The sequence below is a fragment of the Rhopalosiphum padi genome, chromosome 1 (assembly GCF_020882245.1).
Source record: "Rhopalosiphum padi isolate XX-2018 chromosome 1, ASM2088224v1, whole genome shotgun sequence".
NCBI classification, from domain to species: domain Eukaryota; kingdom Metazoa; phylum Arthropoda; class Insecta; order Hemiptera; family Aphididae; genus Rhopalosiphum; species Rhopalosiphum padi.
The window spans coordinates 2020126-2041813 of record NC_083597.1 but is presented as its reverse complement, the minus strand read 5'-3'; the positions used below and the strand labels follow the sequence as shown (position 1 = coordinate 2041813).

The following is a 21688-nucleotide window of genomic DNA, read 5'->3' as shown; positions in this document are numbered from 1 at the left end:
TATTGTCAATCTATTGAACAATAAACCCAAAAACCTATAGCTATAGGTGTAAGAAAAATAATAATATGATATGTGAATGAAATATATGAATAATAAATAATAATACTATAGCGATAGTGACTAGTGACTAGACTACTATAAAGTCGTCTTAATTATTTGAGTACGACGGGATAATAACACTACTTATTATTAGTTATACCCAAACACAAGCGAAACAAAACGTTGTTTTGAAGTACCCCGCGCGTTTAAAAAACTTATACCTCACCTATACTCACGAATTCTCGCTCTCTCCCCCCCCCCTCGTGCCCCTTAACCCACAACCTCTATAATTACAATGCTGAACTATTATACCAGTCGGTAGGAACTAGGCAGTTATCAACGCGTGAGATACGCAATAAACATATTTTGATGTTATAATATATTCGACGATCGCGATACGGTTTTTTACGAACGCATCCGGTGCCATTGTACTATTTTGTGGGGTTTTTATTTCGTTTGATTTCAACGGTGTGTTGTTAGTATTATTATATTATAATATAATTACCTCCGCGCCCGGCCACCTCGACAATTACGGTCGCGGTTTATCGTGGCTGTAGCTCCAATGAATAATATATTATGTAGTATATTAAATGGACGAACCGACGCAGAGACGACCGACCATGATGACGTCCTTAGCGAGTCAATTATTAAACTCGTTTTCGTAGTTCATACTACACGTGTACACATCATTACAATGCACTGCAGCAAATATTGTTATATTATATATTAATATTATTATTATCGTTTAACGTCCCGCAAGACTGCACAAATGATATGTCTACGTATAGAATCAAATTAATTTCGTTTTGCGACAGAATAACGACGACGACAAGATAATCGCGTAAATATAGGTAGGTACGTACCCGATAATTGATATATTTTATTAATTGGCAACCGATTGGCATGAAGCTTTTTGTCAAAATGACAAGTCCAATAGTTTTAATTGTTTTACATTTGTATTTGTATTATTACTGGTCGCCCGTCGGGTTATAAAAAAATTAAAAGACGCGGGCGGTCAGTGCCGACAATATATTATTTTATAAATGTACAATCATCGCCTTTCCTGCCGTCAGGCGATGGTCGGCTCCGTTTCCCTAGTCCTTTATTATTATCTACGACGACAACACTCGGTGAGGGTGATAACGCGAGAAACTGATAACGCACGCGCGCCCCCCGAGATAATACATAATGAAAAAAATAGTCGCTACTGGCTAGTTGGAACTGCAGTGACCTGAACGCCGGCCGTACGATCGTCGTCCGCTGGCGAAAAACGATTTATAATTTAAGTATAAGTGTATCGTCGAGACTGTTGAGGATCCTGTCCGATCCTAGTCTCTGTTTTCTCGGATTTTTCGCTCGAGTCTTCCGATGAAGACTTGTCAACAGTTCCGCGGACGACGGTCGCGTGACATCTCCCGTTTGTCTACATGGTGATGATCGTCCAGGTAAAATGAACGGATATTTCTTTTCACTCGACCGTAGGCAACGAGTTGGCATAAGGTTTGTGTTCGTCTGGGCACGAATGATGGTAGTCGAACGACCCGTTAGACAGTGTTAATAGAAGTACCGTGCATATTTTAAAATTTTCATTGTATGTCATGTTCCATATTTAGCTTAATTGAATATGAATTAATAATATTAAGCATGTCTTTGATTAATATTCGAATAAATTATATCATTCAAATGAAGGTATAAATTATTGATGTTTGTCAGAAATCCATAGTGTGACTGATTTATAAAGTAAGGCGATGGTATACTCCCTTCTTATTTTTTATAATACCTATTCATATAGTTTGTAAATTCTAAACTTAATTCCTAATCATAAACACTTGCTTAGATATTTGTACAAAACTTTTAAAATACTTCCACTGTTAGGTTTTAGTTAACATCTATAAATAAGTATGTAGGTATTTTTATCCATATTTTTATAATATCAAAATTATTTATTTTTATTCAATAATATTACCTACAATAAGTTTAATAAGAGCTTTCACAAGTTGAGAAATATTATGTCCATATTGTCTAAAATTTCTGCAAATGTTGATTACAGCTACCACTACATAACTATATTTCTTTTATGCATACATATTTAGTAGGTGTATAGTATTTGTGGATGTTTGTTTTTTATTCTAACTATCTATAACATACATTTTACCAAAATATTATTAACCAGTTTAATATAATCATTGAGTACATCACAGAATGTTTAAAATTTGTTTGTTTGTTATAATATCTATAAGCTTTTTTTTCATTTTATTTAAGTGATTATTATAAATTTGTTATTATAGAGATAATAATATTAAACTAATTTATTAAAAACATCTTCATGTTTACTACTGTATACTATCAACAAATACATTTTAACTCTTAGTTTTATTTTTATTGTATATTTTGCAGAATCAGTAATCATTAAAACATGAGACAGCAGGGATGGCTGCGCATTTTGGCGTTTTTAGCATTTTCATGGGTAGCGTTTCTTTTGGTGACTGTTAAGCTTGTTAGGCAACAAGATACAAACGATTCAGATTCATCTCAAAGACTGGCCAGAGCTCTTCGAGAACTTGATAAATTACATAAAAGCAACGCTGAGCTCAATGCTTTAGTATTGGATTTAAATTACAAGTAATAACTATTTTCATAATATTAAACAAAAATTTTAAAGAATGTGCTTGCATAATTTGTTTAAAATTTTTTAAACCTTAAATATAATAAGAGATATTGATACTGTTTTATTTTTGTTTTCTATATTTTAGTAAATTTATTTAAGTTTCATTTGAACTATTGCCAATAATTATAGTAATATTTTACAATATATAATTGAATATACTTATTTATAGTTTAACTATTTTCTTTCAAATTCAGCATGCTATCTTCAAAAATTAACTTTAATTTTTTTTTTTTTTTATAGTCCAAGAATAGATAATAAGAAAATTCTTTTGTCTTATTTCCAAAATTCTAAAGGAGGTGGACTAAATGGTCCATCTGAAGAATATGAACTTTCACGTCGCCGTATATTTTCTAATACTAAAGAACTTTGGTACTATGTTAACTCTGAATTACAATCATTAGTCAAAGAAGGTGATGGTGTCAAAGTAGAACACATTTCAAAAATAAAAGATATCATTAGTGAACACTACAGATCTTTATTAAAAGATGTAACAAGTTTAGCTGATGTTGATGGTCATGCCGTATGGAGACAACAGGAATCTGAAAATTTAAGTAATTTAGTTCAAAAAAGATTAAAACATCTACAAAACCCCTCAGATTGTGCCAAAGCAAGAAAACTAGTTTGTGATTTAAATAAGGTTTGACATTTTAAGTTCGTCATTTTTTTTTTTTATGAAAGTTAATAATTTTTATCATGTTTATAGGGCTGTGGATATGGTTGTCAACTGCATCATGTCGTTTATTGTTTTATTGTTGCATATGCGACAGAAAGAACATTAATTTTGAGATCTAAAGGTTGGAGGTATTCCAAAGGAGGATGGCAAGATGTATTCTTACCATTGAGTGATACGTGTCTTTTACCAAATGGAGAAACAACTAATCGGTGGCCAGGTAATTAATAATTATAATTATTATACATTTGTATCATTGAATTTTCTGTTAACTTAAGATATCTTAATCATATATTTTAGGTCATCGAAATACTCAAGTTATTACTCTACCTATAATTGATTCAATCAACCCAAGACCTCCTTTCCTTCCTCTTGCATTACCTGAAGACTTAGCCCCAAGATTGAATGTATTACATGGAGATCCTGTAGTTTGGTGGATAGGCCAATTTCTTAAGTATATGCTCCGACCACAACCAGCCACTAGTAATAAACTAGATGAATATGCCAAAAAAGTTAAATTCCAAAAACCAATTGTTGGGTAATTGTTTATTTAAATTATTTATTTATTTCAATGTTAATTATTATTATAAACGTATATATTATAATTGTCTGTATTATGAACATAATTTTTTTGTATAGAGTACACATTAGAAGAACTGACAAAGTTGGTACTGAAGCTGCATTCCATAAACTAGATGAATATATGGTCCATGTTGAACAGTATTACAAATATAAAGAACTAACTGATAAAGTTGATAAAAAAAGAGTTTATTTAGCTACAGATGAACCAAAGTTATTTTCTGAAGCTAAACGCAAGTGTGTTCAATACTAAAATGTGTGTGTAAATAATTATCTGCATAATTAATTTTTATATACTCTAGGTATCCCGAGTATGAAATAGTTGGTGATGAAGACATTTCTAAAACTGCATCAATCAGCAAACGCTATTCTGATCAATCGCTAAGTGGTATCATAACTGACATACATTTTTTGTCTCTTAGTGACTACTTAGTATGTACTTTTTCATCACAGGTAATGAACAGAGCAGAGATATTTTTTTTAAATTGATTTTTAATTATATTCCTATAATTTACAGGTATGTCGAGTAGCCTATGAAATAATGAACAGTCTCCATCCTGATGCATCAACTCTGTATACATCTTTGGACGACATATATTATTACGGTGGTCAAAAACGCAGGCTTCATGTAGCCGTATTACCTCATAAGGCAAATGGACCACATGAAATGAATTTGCTAGTTGGCGATGAGATTGCTGTTGCCGGTAATCATTGGGATGGTTATTCAAAAGGAACAAATTTAAGAACAAAAGAAAGTGGCTTATATCCTACATTTAAGGTTTGCTCTATATAATAACAATTGTTCAAAAATATTATTTAAATATTTAAATAAACTTCTCATTTCAGGTGTCCCCAAAAATTGAAACCGCGCCTTTCGCCAGTTATCCAGATGTAACATTAAGTACTAACGAATTACAAGAACAAAAAAGGTAACTACAATACTGATAATATATAGACTTATAAAAATAGGTAACAGTTATGTGCTCATATAGCCTAAAGCTTGGACAATTATATTCTACCAGATAAATAACTATAAAATATACATATTATAGAATAATTTTAAAATGTTAAAACATTTTTAATTATTAAATTAGGTACAAATATTTTTAATGCAATTAAGTTAAACTAAATGTTATATAACTGTATTACAGTTAAATTAATTTCAATTTTTCTGTGATCACTTCTTAATTTAATAGGTATTAAATATTAATTATTTTTTACTCTCTACTGTATCAACTAGTCCTTATATGCTACTTAAAATGGCACTTGTATTGTTATGCTATCTACCAACAAATTATTATGGTCATATGCTATTTTTCCCCTGACAAACTGTTAGAAAAATAGTTCATGACATATTTAATATTTATTTCATAAATTACCACAAATTTTTGGAATTCATATAAAAATAAATGTTAATTTATTTTAGTAGTCTATATCTAAGGTAACCAATCACAAAACTATTAAACACATTTTTTTTTGTAATCACTTATCTTATAGCCATAGAAGATATTCAACTCCATTTGTTATAATCCAATATTTGACTAACCTATTTTTCTATAGATACTGATCTCATTTGTTTTGAGTTCCGTTATTTATTATTATTAAAATATTTTAGAATTCAGTGTAACAATTCAATATTTAGAGTTAGTTAAAGAAATGTCTTAATAGATAAAATTGAGCAAAAATTAGTTCTTAGACTTACAGATTGCAATATTGCAATAGTACAATTGTAGTAAAGAACAAAAGTGCTTAATAGTTTACTATAATATCTGGATGGTTACCAATCTATTAAAACTATTTTGACAAAATTTATCATTGTTAGTGACTCATTAACCCTTATAAATAACATATCACCCTAAATTGATGGTAGAGTAGCATACACTGAAGTGCCTACACAATTTACCATGACCAATATGTTGAGACAACTTAATATAGTTTTTCTTTTCTTTTGTTGTTGATTTGTTTATTTTATTTTACGTATGTTATATTTTTTTGAAGCAAAATTTATTGGTACTCAAGTTTCAAATTAAAATATATTAGCAGCTTGTTTGTCTTATTTTTAATCTTAAGTATCTTATCCAAGTATTATTTTAGAAAAACTACTGATTTCTACATTATTTTGTATTTGTATATAGTTTATTATACAATTTTTTATGAAATAATATGTTTAAATTATAAAAACAATATTTGCCAAATGTCAATGTTTTTAAACAGAGTTTGTATGTTGGTGCAAGTACAATAAAAGTACATAAATTAATGTTACCAAATGGTTTTATTAAATGTCGATTAATATTTTTTATTTATTATGCTATAATATTATTAATTATTGACAAAGTATTTTAATAATTTAATTAAACTATTAAACAATTGTTGAATCATTTCTGATTTGTTTATGAGTACCTGATTATATTTTTAGTTCATGAGTACTCGTGTTGTTTTTGAAAAATGTGAACAGGTAGAATACAATTTATATACTTTATTTTATTATCTACGATATATAAGATATGGTGTTATCAAAACTGATCACTATCTAATGAGAAAGTTAAGTTAAGTTGAAAATTATTTTGAAAGTAACTATCTGACTTAACTAGTTGGTTTTAATTCATAATAACTTTCTAACTTAACGAGTTGAATTAAATACTTAAAGTAATATAATCTAACGCATTAAAAACAAAAAATAACTAATTATTTTTGTAGTTATTTTGCTATAATAAAAATCCTAATGTTGGTAAAATATAAAACTGCCAAGTGCCAACTGAATAATAATTAATATCTAGTATTTTGTTAAAATATATATATTTCTTATCAATCTTAATATATCTTGTAAGATTAAGATCTAGTTTTAAACTACAGCTATTGCTATAAATAAATAATACCTAATTATTAATTAAAAATAATACTTTACATTTTAAGAAACAAATATTTAAATTATAAAAAAAAAAGTAACTTCTAACTAAAATTATTAATTTCCTCTAACTTCTAACTAAGAAATTTTAAAAATTCCATAATCTAATATTTTTTCTTAGTTGATTGGTTTTTATGTTAAAGTTAGTTATTTTTAACGGGTTCATAAAAATTACTTAAATATACAGCTTTAGATATTATTTTTCAATCAATTACTACTTGTGGGTTGTCCATTTTGTGGTAAATAATGTCTGTTACATAAGTATGATTCAACCTGTGGTCCCCAAACACTTTTCGTCCTTAATATAAGAAACTGTATTTCATAATTTAAAAATTATTATAAGAAACAGACATCTGTAATGAAAATTCAATAAAATACACTATATTGTAGATTATGTAATCTTGTACTAATAAGAAAAATATTAATCTGAGGCAAGGAATGTTCTTAAATTATTGCAATTTTATTATTTTGTGCATTTAATTTGTATAATTTTCCCGTAAACTAAAAAAAGGTAAAATAAAAATTAGATTACTCTATTGTATTATTGCTTAAATAATTATTGTAATAACAACTTTTAGACAACACAGTTTTTTAGTATATTTCATAATATTTTAAATACAAACATACAAGCTCTGATTTTTGAACATGTCATGTATATTTTTTTTTTTTTGAGATCGTACTGTTATTTTTATATTATATTAGCCGAAGTTCATTATTTTTAGTTTACTATATTTATTTGTTTTGAAAAATTCAATCTGACTTAGGAAACTGAGAAAATATGAACTTTGGTAAAGATATTCATTTATAACACAGTTTTTTTAGGAAATTGTGTTTAAATTAAAAAAAAGCTTATTATTGATATTATTGACTGTATGATCATATGTTTCATGTTCAAATGTTCAATAATAATTTATCTTTATACTCCTAGTATATTCTAAAAATTAATTGATATAGATGTTTTTTATTTATATAATTTATGTGTTTTTATTTGTAACTAAAATGGGTGGTTGATAATTCTTTGCTTAAAATATTACAATAATTTTTTATAAATATGTCTTTATTTTCTTTAAGTTATCTTCTACCCATTTAATAATTAAAATATCAGTATATGAACATACATCGCATTATGTGATAAATTTATTTAAAATTGTATTTTCTGATCTTACTGAAACTGTAGTATTTGTAATATTAATGAATATTTAAATTTGTATACATCTGATCTCTTAATTTTATCATTCTCGAACAAATTATTTCTCTTATACTATTATTTATACTATAATATTTTGTGTCAAAAAAGAATTGATTATGATATAATTGATTTTACTTTCTATTATTTTTGTGATTGTATAAACATTTACTGATCAATACTACTTTTTTAAACTATAACAGTATTTTATGTATTATTATAAAGAAATTGTTTATATTACATGTATGACATCGTATTAATGTTTTTTTTCATGTCTTACATTTATTTTTAATGCCCTATTGTATTCTTATTTTCAGTTTGCTTACTACAATTCAGTGTTGCAAATCACAAGTATAATCTTGTATAATAAAAATACTTAATTTTATTACAACCAGATTAGGTATTCTCGTATAACATATATTTACCCACGTAGAAAGCTACAATAAAGCTAAGGGAATCCCTAAGGAAACTGATGAAGAAACTAGACTCAAAACTCAAAATAAATATTTACATTTTAATTTTGGATTTAAAAATAACCAGGAATGAATGAGAGCTGTATAGTAGGTTTTGAGTGTTCCTCGACATTGAGTATGCCATATTAGTAGATATGTTAAATTGGAATTCAATTGCATACAAAAAACTGATTCTAAATGAAGATGGTATGTTAACTTCTCTTTCTAAAAATATTTTATAATTAATTCATATTAAGGTAAGTATTATTAAAAATGTATTTTTCTACTAATAGTACAGAGTACTGAGTTTATTTTGACCAAAAACATTGTATAAACTATAGTATTAATTATTGTAATATTAAATCATACATTAAGGTTCTTAACGTAGGTTAAGCTTAACCTGAGTTAAAACCATACACTATAGAATGACAAAAATTCAGTGATAACCAATTACAGCCTGAAATAATATTTTATTAACCTGCCTGCTAAAGTATTAAATAAATACATATAATTTTTAATAGGATCAAATAATAAACAATTTGATGTTTAACTGTAAGTATTTAAAATTTATAGTAAAAATGTGTTTAAATATTATGTTTAAAATGTTTTTACCTACCTAATATTCTATTAAGTTTTAGGAAAAATTTTAAACCCATGGCTTGCCATGAAAACGTTTTTTTCTTATGCCTCTAGATAAAAAATATTAGTTATCACTGATATAAGTAGATTAAAAATATAAAAAAATCTATGCTTACAATAATACCATTTTATTTGTATTTGTTTTTTTTATCAAATTCAGTGCAAATTTAAATTTCATTGGAACAATTTTAGAAACTTATTATTACTAGGTCTAAATCATAAACCTGAGCTTGAAATTTTGGAAGATTTTTGTGAGAATAAAATAACTAAAACACCATTGATGAGGTACACAAAACAAAAATATGTTGCTTTGCTGTATGGTAGCCAGTATATCGTAGTGTCATTAATATCTTATCAACGGACATTGAGTAAGCCACTGTAATGGATATATTAAAATAGAATTCAATAATAAATAATATGTAACAATTTTGAATTGGCTTATATTTATATTTCTAATAATATATATATTGCTTTATGAGTAAATAGTAATCTATTTTTCTAGTAGTAATAAAGTAAGTTGAATTAGCTTTTGCAAAAAAACCAAAAAGCATAATATTTTATAAAATATTATTAGTTATTACCAAAAGTAGGTAGTTATTATTATGACTTTTAATTCAATACCATAGAGTTGTATGAATAGATGCATCGTGCCATCGTGCATGGTAATATGGTATCTATAACTAGCATAAAACTAATCTAAATATTACGAAAATGTCATTGTCTATAGTAAATAATAATACATAGTACATACAATTATAAAAAATGTTATGTCTCAACAAATATTTTGTTGAATTACAAAATAATAACTAAGATTGTTATGTGTTTGAATATCCAATGTAAAAATTCAAATTTAAAAATCCTATGTGGCTTAATACTAATTTTTTTTCTTATTTCCAGTAAATAAAATAGTATGAGAATTAATCTTGTACCTATAACGTTTTCAAACATTAACTACTAAAATTAAATTGACTGTCATGTTATAATTTGAACATTTTTGAGATTAACAAGCTTCCTAAAATACGTTTATAAAAAAAAATGTGACTTTATTGTACTTTTGATATTTTTAAATAAGAACAACTTATGAAAAATAATTGTATGTTTCATTTTTATGTTTATTAGGTCATAATTTTAATTCCCGATTTTTTTTATCTTTTTTTTAAAAATAGATATAGATATTTTTGATCCATCAGGCCCTCAAAGTATTAACTTGATCCAATTTTCTAACAGAAACCATCCTCTGAAGATGAAATCTATATATTTTTACGTCTCTATAAAAGGTTTCCACGTACACACTTGCACAAATTAAAAAAATATAAAACAAATCACTCTAAAAAGGGTCTACAAAATTTATTTTGATAGTGACTGGGGCCAGTCATGTGTTAAGGGCTGATAAAAATAAACAAATTTTAAATCTCGATTGACTGGAATTACACAATCCAGATTATAATTATAATTACACCAACTAAGAACGGTCATGCATCGCACCACCCACCGAATCAAGAAAAAACTCTCAATCTGTCAATCTTTCCATGTGTCTGGGCCTGGTGAGGTTTCCCGTGTTGAATTAAATTAAGCCACAAACTCCACTCTGATCGTGTCCATCCATCAATTCCTTTAATCTTCAACTTTGCAATCATACTTCCCCGGAATCAAAAAGCTTCGGTTTCTCAGAAGCTGCCCACCGGGTCGTTTACAGTTAAAACTAGGGCGGTATCTGATCGCCTTCAAATCTCTAACTTTCGTTCCTGATCATAGAGAACGTACTTGACAAATGCTTTGGCGTCAGTTCGTCTCGATGAGACGATCCAAGAATTTCACCTCTAACATCTTGGTACGAATGCCTCCGCCCGTCTCTGTTAATCATTACCTCCGGTCCCGAGGTAAAATACATATAATATTAATATACCTATACCATAAGTACATATTAAATTAGAATTTAGAAAGATATTATACTAAGCATAGATATAGTAGGTTACACCCAAACCTATCATGTAGGTGGTAATCATGCAATCGCGATTTTATTGTTGTGTGCTAGTGTGCGAATTATTTTTTTTTCTAAATTAATTGTTATTTTTCGGACCCAATTAGGTGTACATTTGGATCCGCGTATAACTTAACTGTAAAAAGACGATGCGACCACTCTGTACGCATGTAATATCACAAAACACATTTTTTAAACGATTTCATCAACACGCTTAGAACAATATTATTACAGTTTATGATCCCGAATTAAACATCTTATGCTAAAACAATTCATAGTACGTCAGTGTTGATTAAAATGTTTATTAGTATAAAACAATTATACGATAATGATATCGACAACAAATTTTAAGTGACATAATAATAATAACAGCTCAGTAGCGCACTATCACTATATTCAAACTCAGGACCAATTAAATTCAACATCATAATAATATTTTGTTTAAACATATATATTAAATACAATTTTTTCATTATTGATGATTTAAGAGGATGTCGCACCCGTATGTATTGTCTCCGTCTTACACACCTACGATATAGACAAAACGCATTTACGAAGTCAGTCTGAGTAGAATTTTGGTTCAAGAAGAAATATACCTATTATAAAATTAAAAGAAGATAATATTTTGGAGGGTAAGACGCTGAGTTTTTTTTAAATTAAAATTTTGAAAAATTAAAGGTTATTTAAAAATTTTGAAATTTTTGCTAATTCTAAACTATTATAATGAACGTTATATTGGGAATAATCGTATTGCCCTCTGAAATATGGTCATTTTTTAATTTTATAAGAGGTAAATATATTTTATTCTAGAACTAAAATTGAGCGAGTTCTACTCAGACTGCGTAAACGCGTTTTGTATATGTCGTACGTGTGTAAGACGGAGACAACACATGCGGGTGCGACGTCCTCTTAACAATAACCAATTTATCGATAATGCTTTAAAATTTGTATTCATAATTTATAAAATAATGATGATACACTGAAGTTTAATGAGCTACTCAGGTAGGTAGATATTTACTGAAACGAATGTATTTTAATTTCAAAGTACTATTGTAATTAAAATCGTCTTTTTATTGTTTTTCAATATTTTAGATAACTGTTAGGAAATATTGGCATACTGCTTACTAATTTTAGTATAAGTTTAATATTTTTTATAATTCATAAATCATAATACATCTTATCATCTAATTAAATGAGTAAAAATTATAAATTAAGAAAAATATAATATACCTTGGTATTAATAAATATATATATATATATATGTATATATATATAAAGACATATCATATCTCGTGAACGTATTTTTAATATGATTTATTTCGTGTTTATGATTCATCTTAAATGTATATTATAGCTTCAAGTCTCGGAATATAATGTTATTATTTCAAATAACAATCCTATAAAAGCAATTTAAATTGACCGAAGAAAATTATAGATAAAATAAAAATCATTAAATCTGAAGATAAACCGGCTTATGAATCTTTAGGTCAAAGCTATAATCTTTCAGATGATTACTCATGGAATATTTACGTAACGCGAAACAAAATAATCTTGACTAAAATTATAATCATATAAATAATTTAATTTATTTCGAGATAACTGAAAATAAAATCAACGAGCACAGAGAAGCTAAAGACCCGTAGTGACTAACGACAGTGCTATGAGAAGTAGAGCACAATAAACTATAAAAATAATCAAAGCGTAACAACTATGTTATACAAGGTAAATAATCATTTCAACAAATCAAAATCGTATAAAATTCGTTTAACAACATCATACATAGGAAATATATAAATCGTAATGTACCAGTGATATCACTTACCTATCTATAAAATACATAAATTAATCGAACATCTGATAAAAAAAGTCTCTTCAAAATCTAACAATTTATGTATTCGTTCTTAGTCTACGATTTTCTCTGGTTACCCAAATATTATAGTACACTGCACGTGCAGTTTTACACATCAGAAAAATCGACGAGCAAGTATATCCATCGATTTCAGCAATAGTGATCTGACTATGAAGGTCGGACGGTCACCAACGGCAATCCGGATGCTGCGAAACGGGCCTGCCGTCCGTGTCCGTAATCCCGGTGATAGACAGCCGCGGCAACTTTACACTTCTTCATCGGTGGTCAGTGCGACAATGACGACACAGTTCAACGTCAACCATCGACTGCATAAACCCAACTGGGACCGCGCGGTGTCCGAGGCCGAGAAGATCGTCGGCTACCCGTCATCATTCCTAAGTCTCAGATGGCTGTTCAGTGACGAGATAGCCAATATCGCGCTACACCTACGCCGCATGGTCAACTCCAACCATCCACTCCTGAAAACAGTCAAGTGAGTGTGAAAACCCTGCGATGCCATCATACTTCACCTGCGTGTATATTGCAGATATACCTTAGACTGCAGCGGTTCCCAACCTTTTTGAGACTATTACCCATATGTCAGGTTAGATATTAACAAATACTCCCACCCAAAAAAAAAGTTGAGTAAAAAAATAACGAAAACAAAATATATATTATGATTATAGTTATAATTTATTTAAATTTTTCAAACAAAGAAAACAAGAGTTATTACAATAACATTATTTACAGTATAGTACACATGACTAAATAGATAATAAGTACTTAAAATTAAAATAGTTAAAAATTAAATAGTTTAACCTTTACCCCTCAAAAAATTGTGTTTTTACCGCCTTGGGGGTAATTACCCCCAGGTTGGGAACCGTTCCCCTAGAACCTAGCGAACTTGAATTTTTTAGAGGCTATAATCTAATATTCCACCAAAAACCCACTCACTGTTAAATTTTTAACTACCTATCATAATAAATAGTAAATACTAAAGATACTAAAAGTCTAAAAACCGTAAAAAAGAAACCACTTGCGATCCCGTGTCAATAATCCTGCTACTGTGTATACTTTACTGTTAGTGGCCTAATTTAGATCTTTTGAAGTTACGCCACTACCTACATACATTGATTATATAACCAATGCAACATATAATTAGGTAGAAAGAATAATACGGTGTGATGAACAATTAACCTTCCAATTATATATTAATATAAATTTGAATTAAATTATTTACTCGTTGAAATTATCAACCTAATCATGTATAGGTACCTGCCGATATCGGCAATATCTCTAATCATTAGTAATGTAAATACTTTTTTTGGACTTTGAACCTTAATCGATTTTTAAAAGCAGACATTATTGATTTTATCTAAATTACCCATCTGAATTGTCAAGTATTAATCATACTGCAGCCGTATGTTGTATATTTCAAATAATTTATTTAAATGTGTTCACTTATTATTTCTTAGTTTTAACTCGTTTAAAAATATTTTAGTTAGTTAGATAATTTTAAATTACTTTAAAACATAATTTCAAAAAAATTACATATTTAATATTCTTATCGTTATAATGATTTAAGTATCAAGTACTAATTACTTTTTGAATAACACTATACATTTTTAATTTTATATTCCCAAGCAGAATATTATTCGAAGTATTTCAATCAATAAAAATAAAATATTGGACAAGTAATTATTTATTACTACAAATTATAAGCATTTAAAATTTTGATAAATGGAGTACTAAACCTAATATTTTACACAGACCCACGTATCACTCTATTTTGCTCGTTTTCAAATACAATTTTCATGTAAGTATCGAAATATTCAAAAAATATTCTGCTTTGTAATTTTAAGTTAAAAATTTATTTTATAATTCAAAAGAGAAATCTTAAAAATAATATTGATGATAATTTACTATTGATAAATATATAGTTTTTTCCAAAAGTTTGTTTTAAAATAATATCAAATTGTGTAAAAAAAAATATTTTTAAAAAAGTTAGAATTTTTCAAAATAATGAATGTAGACACTTAAATAGATCACTTTGTATAAATAATTCATCATTTTTATGTAGTTTATAATCTAGTAATTATAATTGATAAACATATATTATTTTGAATTCAATTATTTCTATTTATAATATATATATACTATACATTATTTTTTTTTTGCTTATAAGTTTTGGTAAAAACTAAAATCTTAAAAAAACTAAAAAAAACTAATATCTTACTTCTTATTGTCATACTCACGCACAGAGGTTTGTTATACAACGGTCAGAATACCATGCAAGCTTGGGGGCTGATCGTGTTACTCGTATCCAAAGCAGCCGGTCACGTGAATGTGGACAGTTCAGCGGACGAAGATAAGTCGGGCGTTTTGCGCAGTCAGAGGGCGCTAGCTGAGATCGCAGAAATGATCCGCACCAGCCACCTGATGCATAATGGTCTTATTAATATATACCCAGAAATGTTCTCGGAACCTATCGGCCACAATGACATGAGTTTCGGCAACAAGATTGGCTTGCTCAGCGGCGACTATCTCTTGGCCAACTCTTTTAACGAACTGTCAATACTCAAAAATCAAAACGTAAGTAATTGTGTGAATAAAAATATGTTTAATTTGTTCTGTGTAAAGTCGTGGAAACCGTTTCTATACCACTTTACCACGAAAACTAGAAGAAAAAACTTACCTTTACAGTTAACACAAACAAATTAAACCACATTAAGCAGTATATTTTTTTATTTGTCTGCAGCGTAAACAATGTCAAAATAATATTGCTATGTATAGGTACCGCTGTTATATTATAAATTATAATAATTGTTTTTCTTTTGTTTCACCTGTAGCTCATGGAATTAATCAGCAGCGCCTTACGCGACCTGTCCGAAGCCGAGTTTGTGGGCCGCAGAGATTCGCAAAACAACCCATTACCGTCTCCGTTCGAACCGCTCGACCGAAATAACGATTCGACTCGGCTGCGGTTCAACCCGCTCCAATCATCGTCTGAGCAACTGCAGGGCGACATGCCACTTACGCCCGCACTACACGACTGGACAAAGCGGAACGTACTATCAGCTGGTAGCCTGTTAGGGAAGTCTTGTCAAGGCGCGCTCCTATTGGCCGGTCACGGCGAGCAGTTACAAAAACAGGGTTTTTTGTTCGGTAAACATCTATCGCTCGCCTGGCAGGTAAGCTACTTGTGGAGTTGTGGCTTGAATGTGACCAATACCCGAAATGTCCTGTCGAGAGTATATCACGCTCGTATTTATTATAATTTATTTCGTCTTACAACCGCACGTTACGTGCGGCACGTATAGCAAACAATTTACATTCAACACTTCAAGTTTAGTTTCGTTAGTTTTAGATTCTGAACGGAGTGAAGAATGTATTGATTTTACAATAATGTATTATGTTTTATTTTTACTTTTGTTTTTTTTTTGTATGTGTGTCATCACATTTTGAAGTAAAAATAATGCTTTGATTTTTGACTTCAGCCCCTTTTGGAAAATTAAAATTCATCTAGTTGGTACTTTGAGGGGTCAAAATACTTAAAATTTTCAAAGTATTTTGACTTTTTTTAAGCTATTTATAGACAATTGAAATTTTTGATTTTTCTGAGTTTTTTTTTTGAAATGCCGATAAAAAAATTTGGCATTCCAAAAGATCTTGATATCTGTTATTGCATTCAAATTTAACATTATAGTGACTTATTCTTCATCTCTACTATACAGCAAAGCGATACCCACTTGCCCATCTTTTTTTTCTTTAATGTTATCTTAGCTAGTAATTTATGTTAACACATACATTACAGAACGTACTCACAATAACACTATAACTCGTGAGACATCTACTGTACAGCAAAACAGTTTCTACGTCTGTACAGGATTACCTATTTTCTCTCTTTTAAAATAATGATAACATAAATTATTACTTACCTTTTAGTATATTATAAGTTTGTGTATAATTTTTAGGCGTACTTAGATTTGGAGCCTTTTTTGTCTGATTCAATGTACTCGTTAGGAATGTCTTTCAACCTCACTTCAGCACCAGTTATGTTCCACCTCGAACATGATTCGTCATTATTCAGAGAAATTGACAAGGGCGTTAATTCAATTCAAGATGTCGACTATGTCAAAGTAAATTTTTCCATATATTACTAATTTTATTGAATATAAACTTACACAAAAATATTATAGTACAACAAAATAATAGGAATATAAATATAACAATGTAACAATATGCTAGGTGGCAGGTGCTCTACTCATACATACAAATTATATTTTTAACTAGTGCGAGTATAGTAATATCTACTAATGTAATGTAAACAAATAATACATGCTATGTATTTTTTTTTCATTATAATTTCATAATTTGAATATTGTTTATTTCATATATATTTTTTTAAATCAACAAAACGATATGTTCATATTTTTTATTTTTTAAACTAAAAATGTAAGTACCTACCTACATTTTTTATTAAATAAAACGAAAACGTAAAATAGGCAAACAATTATTCTATGAATTAACTTATATTATCACTCAAAATTTACATTTAACCAGGATATACTACATAGTATAATTGTCTATAAATATATAAATATATAATCAATATTACAAAACAAAATAATTACCCACCAACCATATTTTAATATCTATCATTATTTATATAATATTAAACAGTAAATATATTGATTATAATGATTGAGTATCTTCAAAAATACTAATAACATAAATAGAACAAAGACTACACTAAGTAATATAAAATACTAGTCTTTTAAAAATTAAGATTAAAAAAAATGAAAAAAACGAATTTATTATGTAGTTAGTGAAGATGAAAATAAAATTATAATTTAACATAATAGATAAACAGTCATATATAAATATATATTCATAAATTCATAAAATATTATCAATGATGATAAAAAAAAATAATTTTTATTCTGTAAAAAATATATTCATCTCGACATAATATAAAATATAGGTAATAAATATTGTTTTAAGATTATTTACTCGATTTGTCTAAGTGCCTTGATATAATGTTAAGTAAATTGAAATTGCGCGCAAATGTAAGTTATGTTGCCTATATAATACTAGTATAATATAATAAGTACAAAATATAATCATCAAAATCTATATAGTATCTACTACAACTACATACTACCTATTATAATGAAAATAAGTAAAATAGATATTGATTTATAATTTATATGCGTTAAATTAAGTTTGCTAATAATGAAGTTAACGCACTTTGAAAAATTGAATAGGTAGTTAAAACTATATATGTATAAATGTATTGTGTAACTTAAAACCTAACCTTAAAAATATCATTATAGTTAACTTTTTTTAATGATATATTTTTAGAGATTTTTAGTTTATTAATAATTATTTTAGGTATGTTTATATCAAGGAAAAATTGATCAAACGTTTTCTTTTTAAATTTTTTTTTAATTTTCATACGGGAGCAAATAACAGTGTATATCATGCTATATAAGAAAACAATTTTAAAACACCAATTTCCAAATACCAGTTGGAAAACTGGTTTGACATTATTTTTATTAGTCGTTTAAAAGTGTTTAATTTAATGATATAATAAAAGATAAAACATTTTATTTTGTTTTATTTATTATTTGTTTTGTTTTATATATATATATATGTATTGATTTTAAATATAAATATATTTGAACGAATAAAGTATACTATTTAAACTTTAAAGTATAAAAAATATATTGCACGCTACAATTTTTTTACCTACTTTAATTATTTATATATGCATATATTTTAAAGGTTACTTTATTAATTAAATGTATAATCAATCATAAAAACTATAGAGTTTAAATCATGTTAGAATTTAGAAATATATCATAACATGAAAAATTTTATAACCTTTGGAGTTTAGACTTTAGTATTCTTCCGAAAAAAATGACAATTAAATGCCATTTAAAAAATATTTTAAATATAATATCTTATTATAATTCCAATAGTTCCATATATTTAAGAATTAATAAGAATTTATGATTTACAATATGGCAAGGTATTTTGATTTATGTATTTCAATCAAAATGTGTAATTTATTATATTGAACCACTATAGGTGCACGATGTTGTGGTTAATGGTCCGGGAATTAATTACACGAAACAATTACAAAAGGAGCACTCGAAAAAAGCTATGGAAATTTTGAACGTTTTCGAAGAGAGTGATGCCAGGACAGCATTGTCCAACATAATTATTGCTATGGACCGCGAATAAAAAATCTTAAGACTTACTCAAAATCCGTAAACATCTGTGAACAATATTATAAAATAAAACTACAATTATATAGTGAACTTTATAATACATATATAAACATGAGCTGAACAAATTTAAATTTGAGTTATGCAATTTATAGAATATTATTTGTATATAATTATTTTTACTATTATTTTTAGCATTTGCTTAAGGAAGGTGTACAAACAATTAAAAGTAATGTTATTTATTTAAAGTATTGTATTATCTGTTTGTTTGTAAAATATATATTCTATTCTATTGATTATTAAAATTACTTCTGAGGCATCTAAGCACTATTTTATTTTTAAATCTTATATTAATTTAGTAATTTTCTACTTTTCTAATTTAAATTTGTTGATACTTTATACTTTAACTAAATCCATAATAAATATTTATAAGGCGTATTTTAACCAACCCGTAGTACTTAGTACTTTTGTACTTTGGTACTTTACAGCGTTTGTCTCGTCATCGCATTTATTGCAATACATTTTTTCTAACTTATTTGTCTGAAATCTAAATTTTAAATAAATTAGCCATATGGCTGTTTGTTTTTATTTATACATTAAAAATGGTTTAAATAAAAAAATTATCTTTTAGCTTTACTTACACTTTTAAAATAATTTTAATATAGGTATAAAATTAAATAAATTGAAACGATTAATTTTTAAAATTATAACGTGTTCACAAATGTCGGGATGACAAATAATATGATATATTTCATAATAACTTTTTTTGTGTTAAAGTAAAAGTAAATACCTGAGTAATTATACATAGTATAATAATTAATAATCCATACATATAGGACATAGGTACCTACCTATATATAGTTATTATATTTGCATCGAAATGAAAATATGTAATATTATTATGTAACATCATTACCTTAAGCATAGAATGATTAAAACTAACAAACTATTTGTTTTCAAGATACAGCATTATTTATAATATAGGAAGAAATAATTATTTTAAAAATATTAAAAAATAAATAATATAATTTTAATTTTTGTAGTTATCTACGAAGTATAAATATTTAATTCCATAATATTTATGTATTAGATAATAGTTTAAGAATTTCGAAATAATTAACATCTTAAAACACGTTAACAAACATCCTATATACTATATATTATATAGAGACGTTGAAGTAATAGATAGTACTTATTCGTTGTAATGTAGGTACACGACTAATGGACAGGTCCTAATGATTTCACTAATAAATGCGGCTGACTGGCTGAGTGTTTAATCTATTCTTCCGGCTTTAACACCAATGATTTATAGACATGCATGATGATCTATGACAGGAATTATGTAATCGTTTTACAACTAAAAATTAAATAATATTAAATGAAAACTGCTTAATGTAATTTGGAACTCGTTATGCGTGTTGTTCAAGGTATGTGTCACTGTCACGGCATAATATATACAATATACATTTATAACATACATATTATTCTTATATTGCGCACAGCATCGAATAGGAGTGATATAGAACATAATATTGGTAAAAACAATTGATTTACATTAGTATTTAAAAATATGGAAATATAAAATCACATACTTATAATATAATATACAAATATGCTTAAATAAGTACTGAAAAAAACACTTAAAATTTGTTAACTTTTTCTCATTTATTTTATAAAAAATTGTTTACCACCGCCATTTATAATATTATTTCTACCTACGAGCCATTTTCTCAATACATACATGACCTGAATATATTTTTTCTTGTGATACATACAAATTACAAGTACAATAGGAGTACAGTTATTACTCATGAAGCTCATACTATATATTATGAACTATGTAGACTTACAACAATGTTCACTATTCGCCTACTTTCTATACATATTATTACTATACCTTTTATCGCCACACTTCAGTGACTTAAATTGTACAGTTAACCAAGTATGCATTTCTTATAATAACCTATAAGAAGAAAAACTGTTTGATTTTTTTATGTTTTCAGTCTAGTGATATTATGAAAATAAGAAAGACTAAAATTAACTATGTATCTTGAAACATTTTTAAAAATTGTGAAAATTACCACAATATTATCTTTGTGTATACAAAACTATTTGGTTTGACTATCATTTACGTTGTTTGTGGTTTTATATAAAAGAGGCTGGTTTCGTTCATCAAGTAGGTTATAGAGCAGTCGTCATTTATTCAAGGCCATTGTCTCCCCGTAGAGAACAATCTTTTTCTGACGTAGTACAACAAGGAATGCAGCCCCCCTTAATTTAGAATGATTGTCATTCATATTCGTTGGTATGAGAAAAATAGCTGGTAGGTACCTATCACTTTTACTTGACTCGATTTATTTTGTAAGACAAACCGTGGAAAAAAATATCTGAATAAAATAAAATAAAATATAATATGTTGTGAAAACTTCTTTATTCTAAAATAAAATAAATTTAATTAGTATACAACCATTAATATCATTAGCTAAT

The 21688-nt window shown here is 27.3% G+C and overlaps 2 protein-coding genes across 5 annotated transcripts; both read left to right on the top strand.

The window, feature by feature from the left end:
- The first annotated feature begins 727 nt into the window (after positions 1-727).
- LOC132931741 (alpha-(1,6)-fucosyltransferase-like) lies at positions 728-8303 on the top strand. 4 transcript variants are annotated; one of them, XM_060997705.1, is made up of 9 exons: positions 728-890; positions 2437-2661; positions 2948-3344; positions 3411-3597; positions 3678-3915; positions 4017-4193; positions 4259-4409; positions 4474-4734; positions 4803-8303. In XM_060997705.1, exons 2-9 carry the CDS (start codon positions 2456-2458, stop codon positions 4887-4889), a joined length of 1704 nt encoding a protein of 567 aa, XP_060853688.1. In that variant the 5' UTR covers positions 728-890; positions 2437-2455; the 3' UTR covers positions 4890-8303. The 4 variants fall into 4 exon arrangements, with proteins under 4 accessions (XP_060853688.1, XP_060853689.1, XP_060853687.1 ...); XM_060997706.1 differs by having other exon boundaries at positions 728-894; XM_060997704.1 differs by lacking the exon at positions 728-890 and adding an exon at positions 1224-1484.
- A 4197-nt stretch (positions 8304-12500) lies between these two features.
- Positions 12501-19335, top strand: LOC132917739 (all trans-polyprenyl-diphosphate synthase PDSS2-like). Its single transcript, XM_060978620.1, has 5 exons — positions 12501-13461; positions 15230-15560; positions 15818-16159; positions 16943-17107; positions 19062-19335. The coding sequence occupies exons 1-5, from the start codon at positions 13139-13141 to the stop codon at positions 19215-19217; spliced, it is 1317 nt and encodes a 438-aa protein (XP_060834603.1). The 5' UTR covers positions 12501-13138; the 3' UTR covers positions 19218-19335.
- The last annotated feature ends 2353 nt before the right edge of the window (positions 19336-21688 follow it).

Coding starts and splice junctions, on each gene's coding strand:
- LOC132931741 (XM_060997705.1), top strand. CDS start 2,456: ATGAGACAGCAGGGATGGCTGCGCATTTTGGCGTTTTTAGCATTTTCA. Junction 2,662..2,947: donor GTATTGGATTTAAATTACAA/GTAATAACTATT, acceptor TTTTTTTTATAG/TCCAAGAATAGATAATAAGA. Junction 4,194..4,258: donor TTTTCTGAAGCTAAACGCAA/GTGTGTTCAATA, acceptor TATATACTCTAG/GTATCCCGAGTATGAAATAG.
- LOC132917739 (XM_060978620.1), top strand. CDS start 13,139: ATGAAGGTCGGACGGTCACCAACGGCAATCCGGATGCTGCGAAACGGG. Junction 15,561..15,817: donor CAATACTCAAAAATCAAAAC/GTAAGTAATTGT, acceptor TTTCACCTGTAG/CTCATGGAATTAATCAGCAG. Junction 16,160..16,942: donor ATCTATCGCTCGCCTGGCAG/GTAAGCTACTTG, acceptor TATAATTTTTAG/GCGTACTTAGATTTGGAGCC.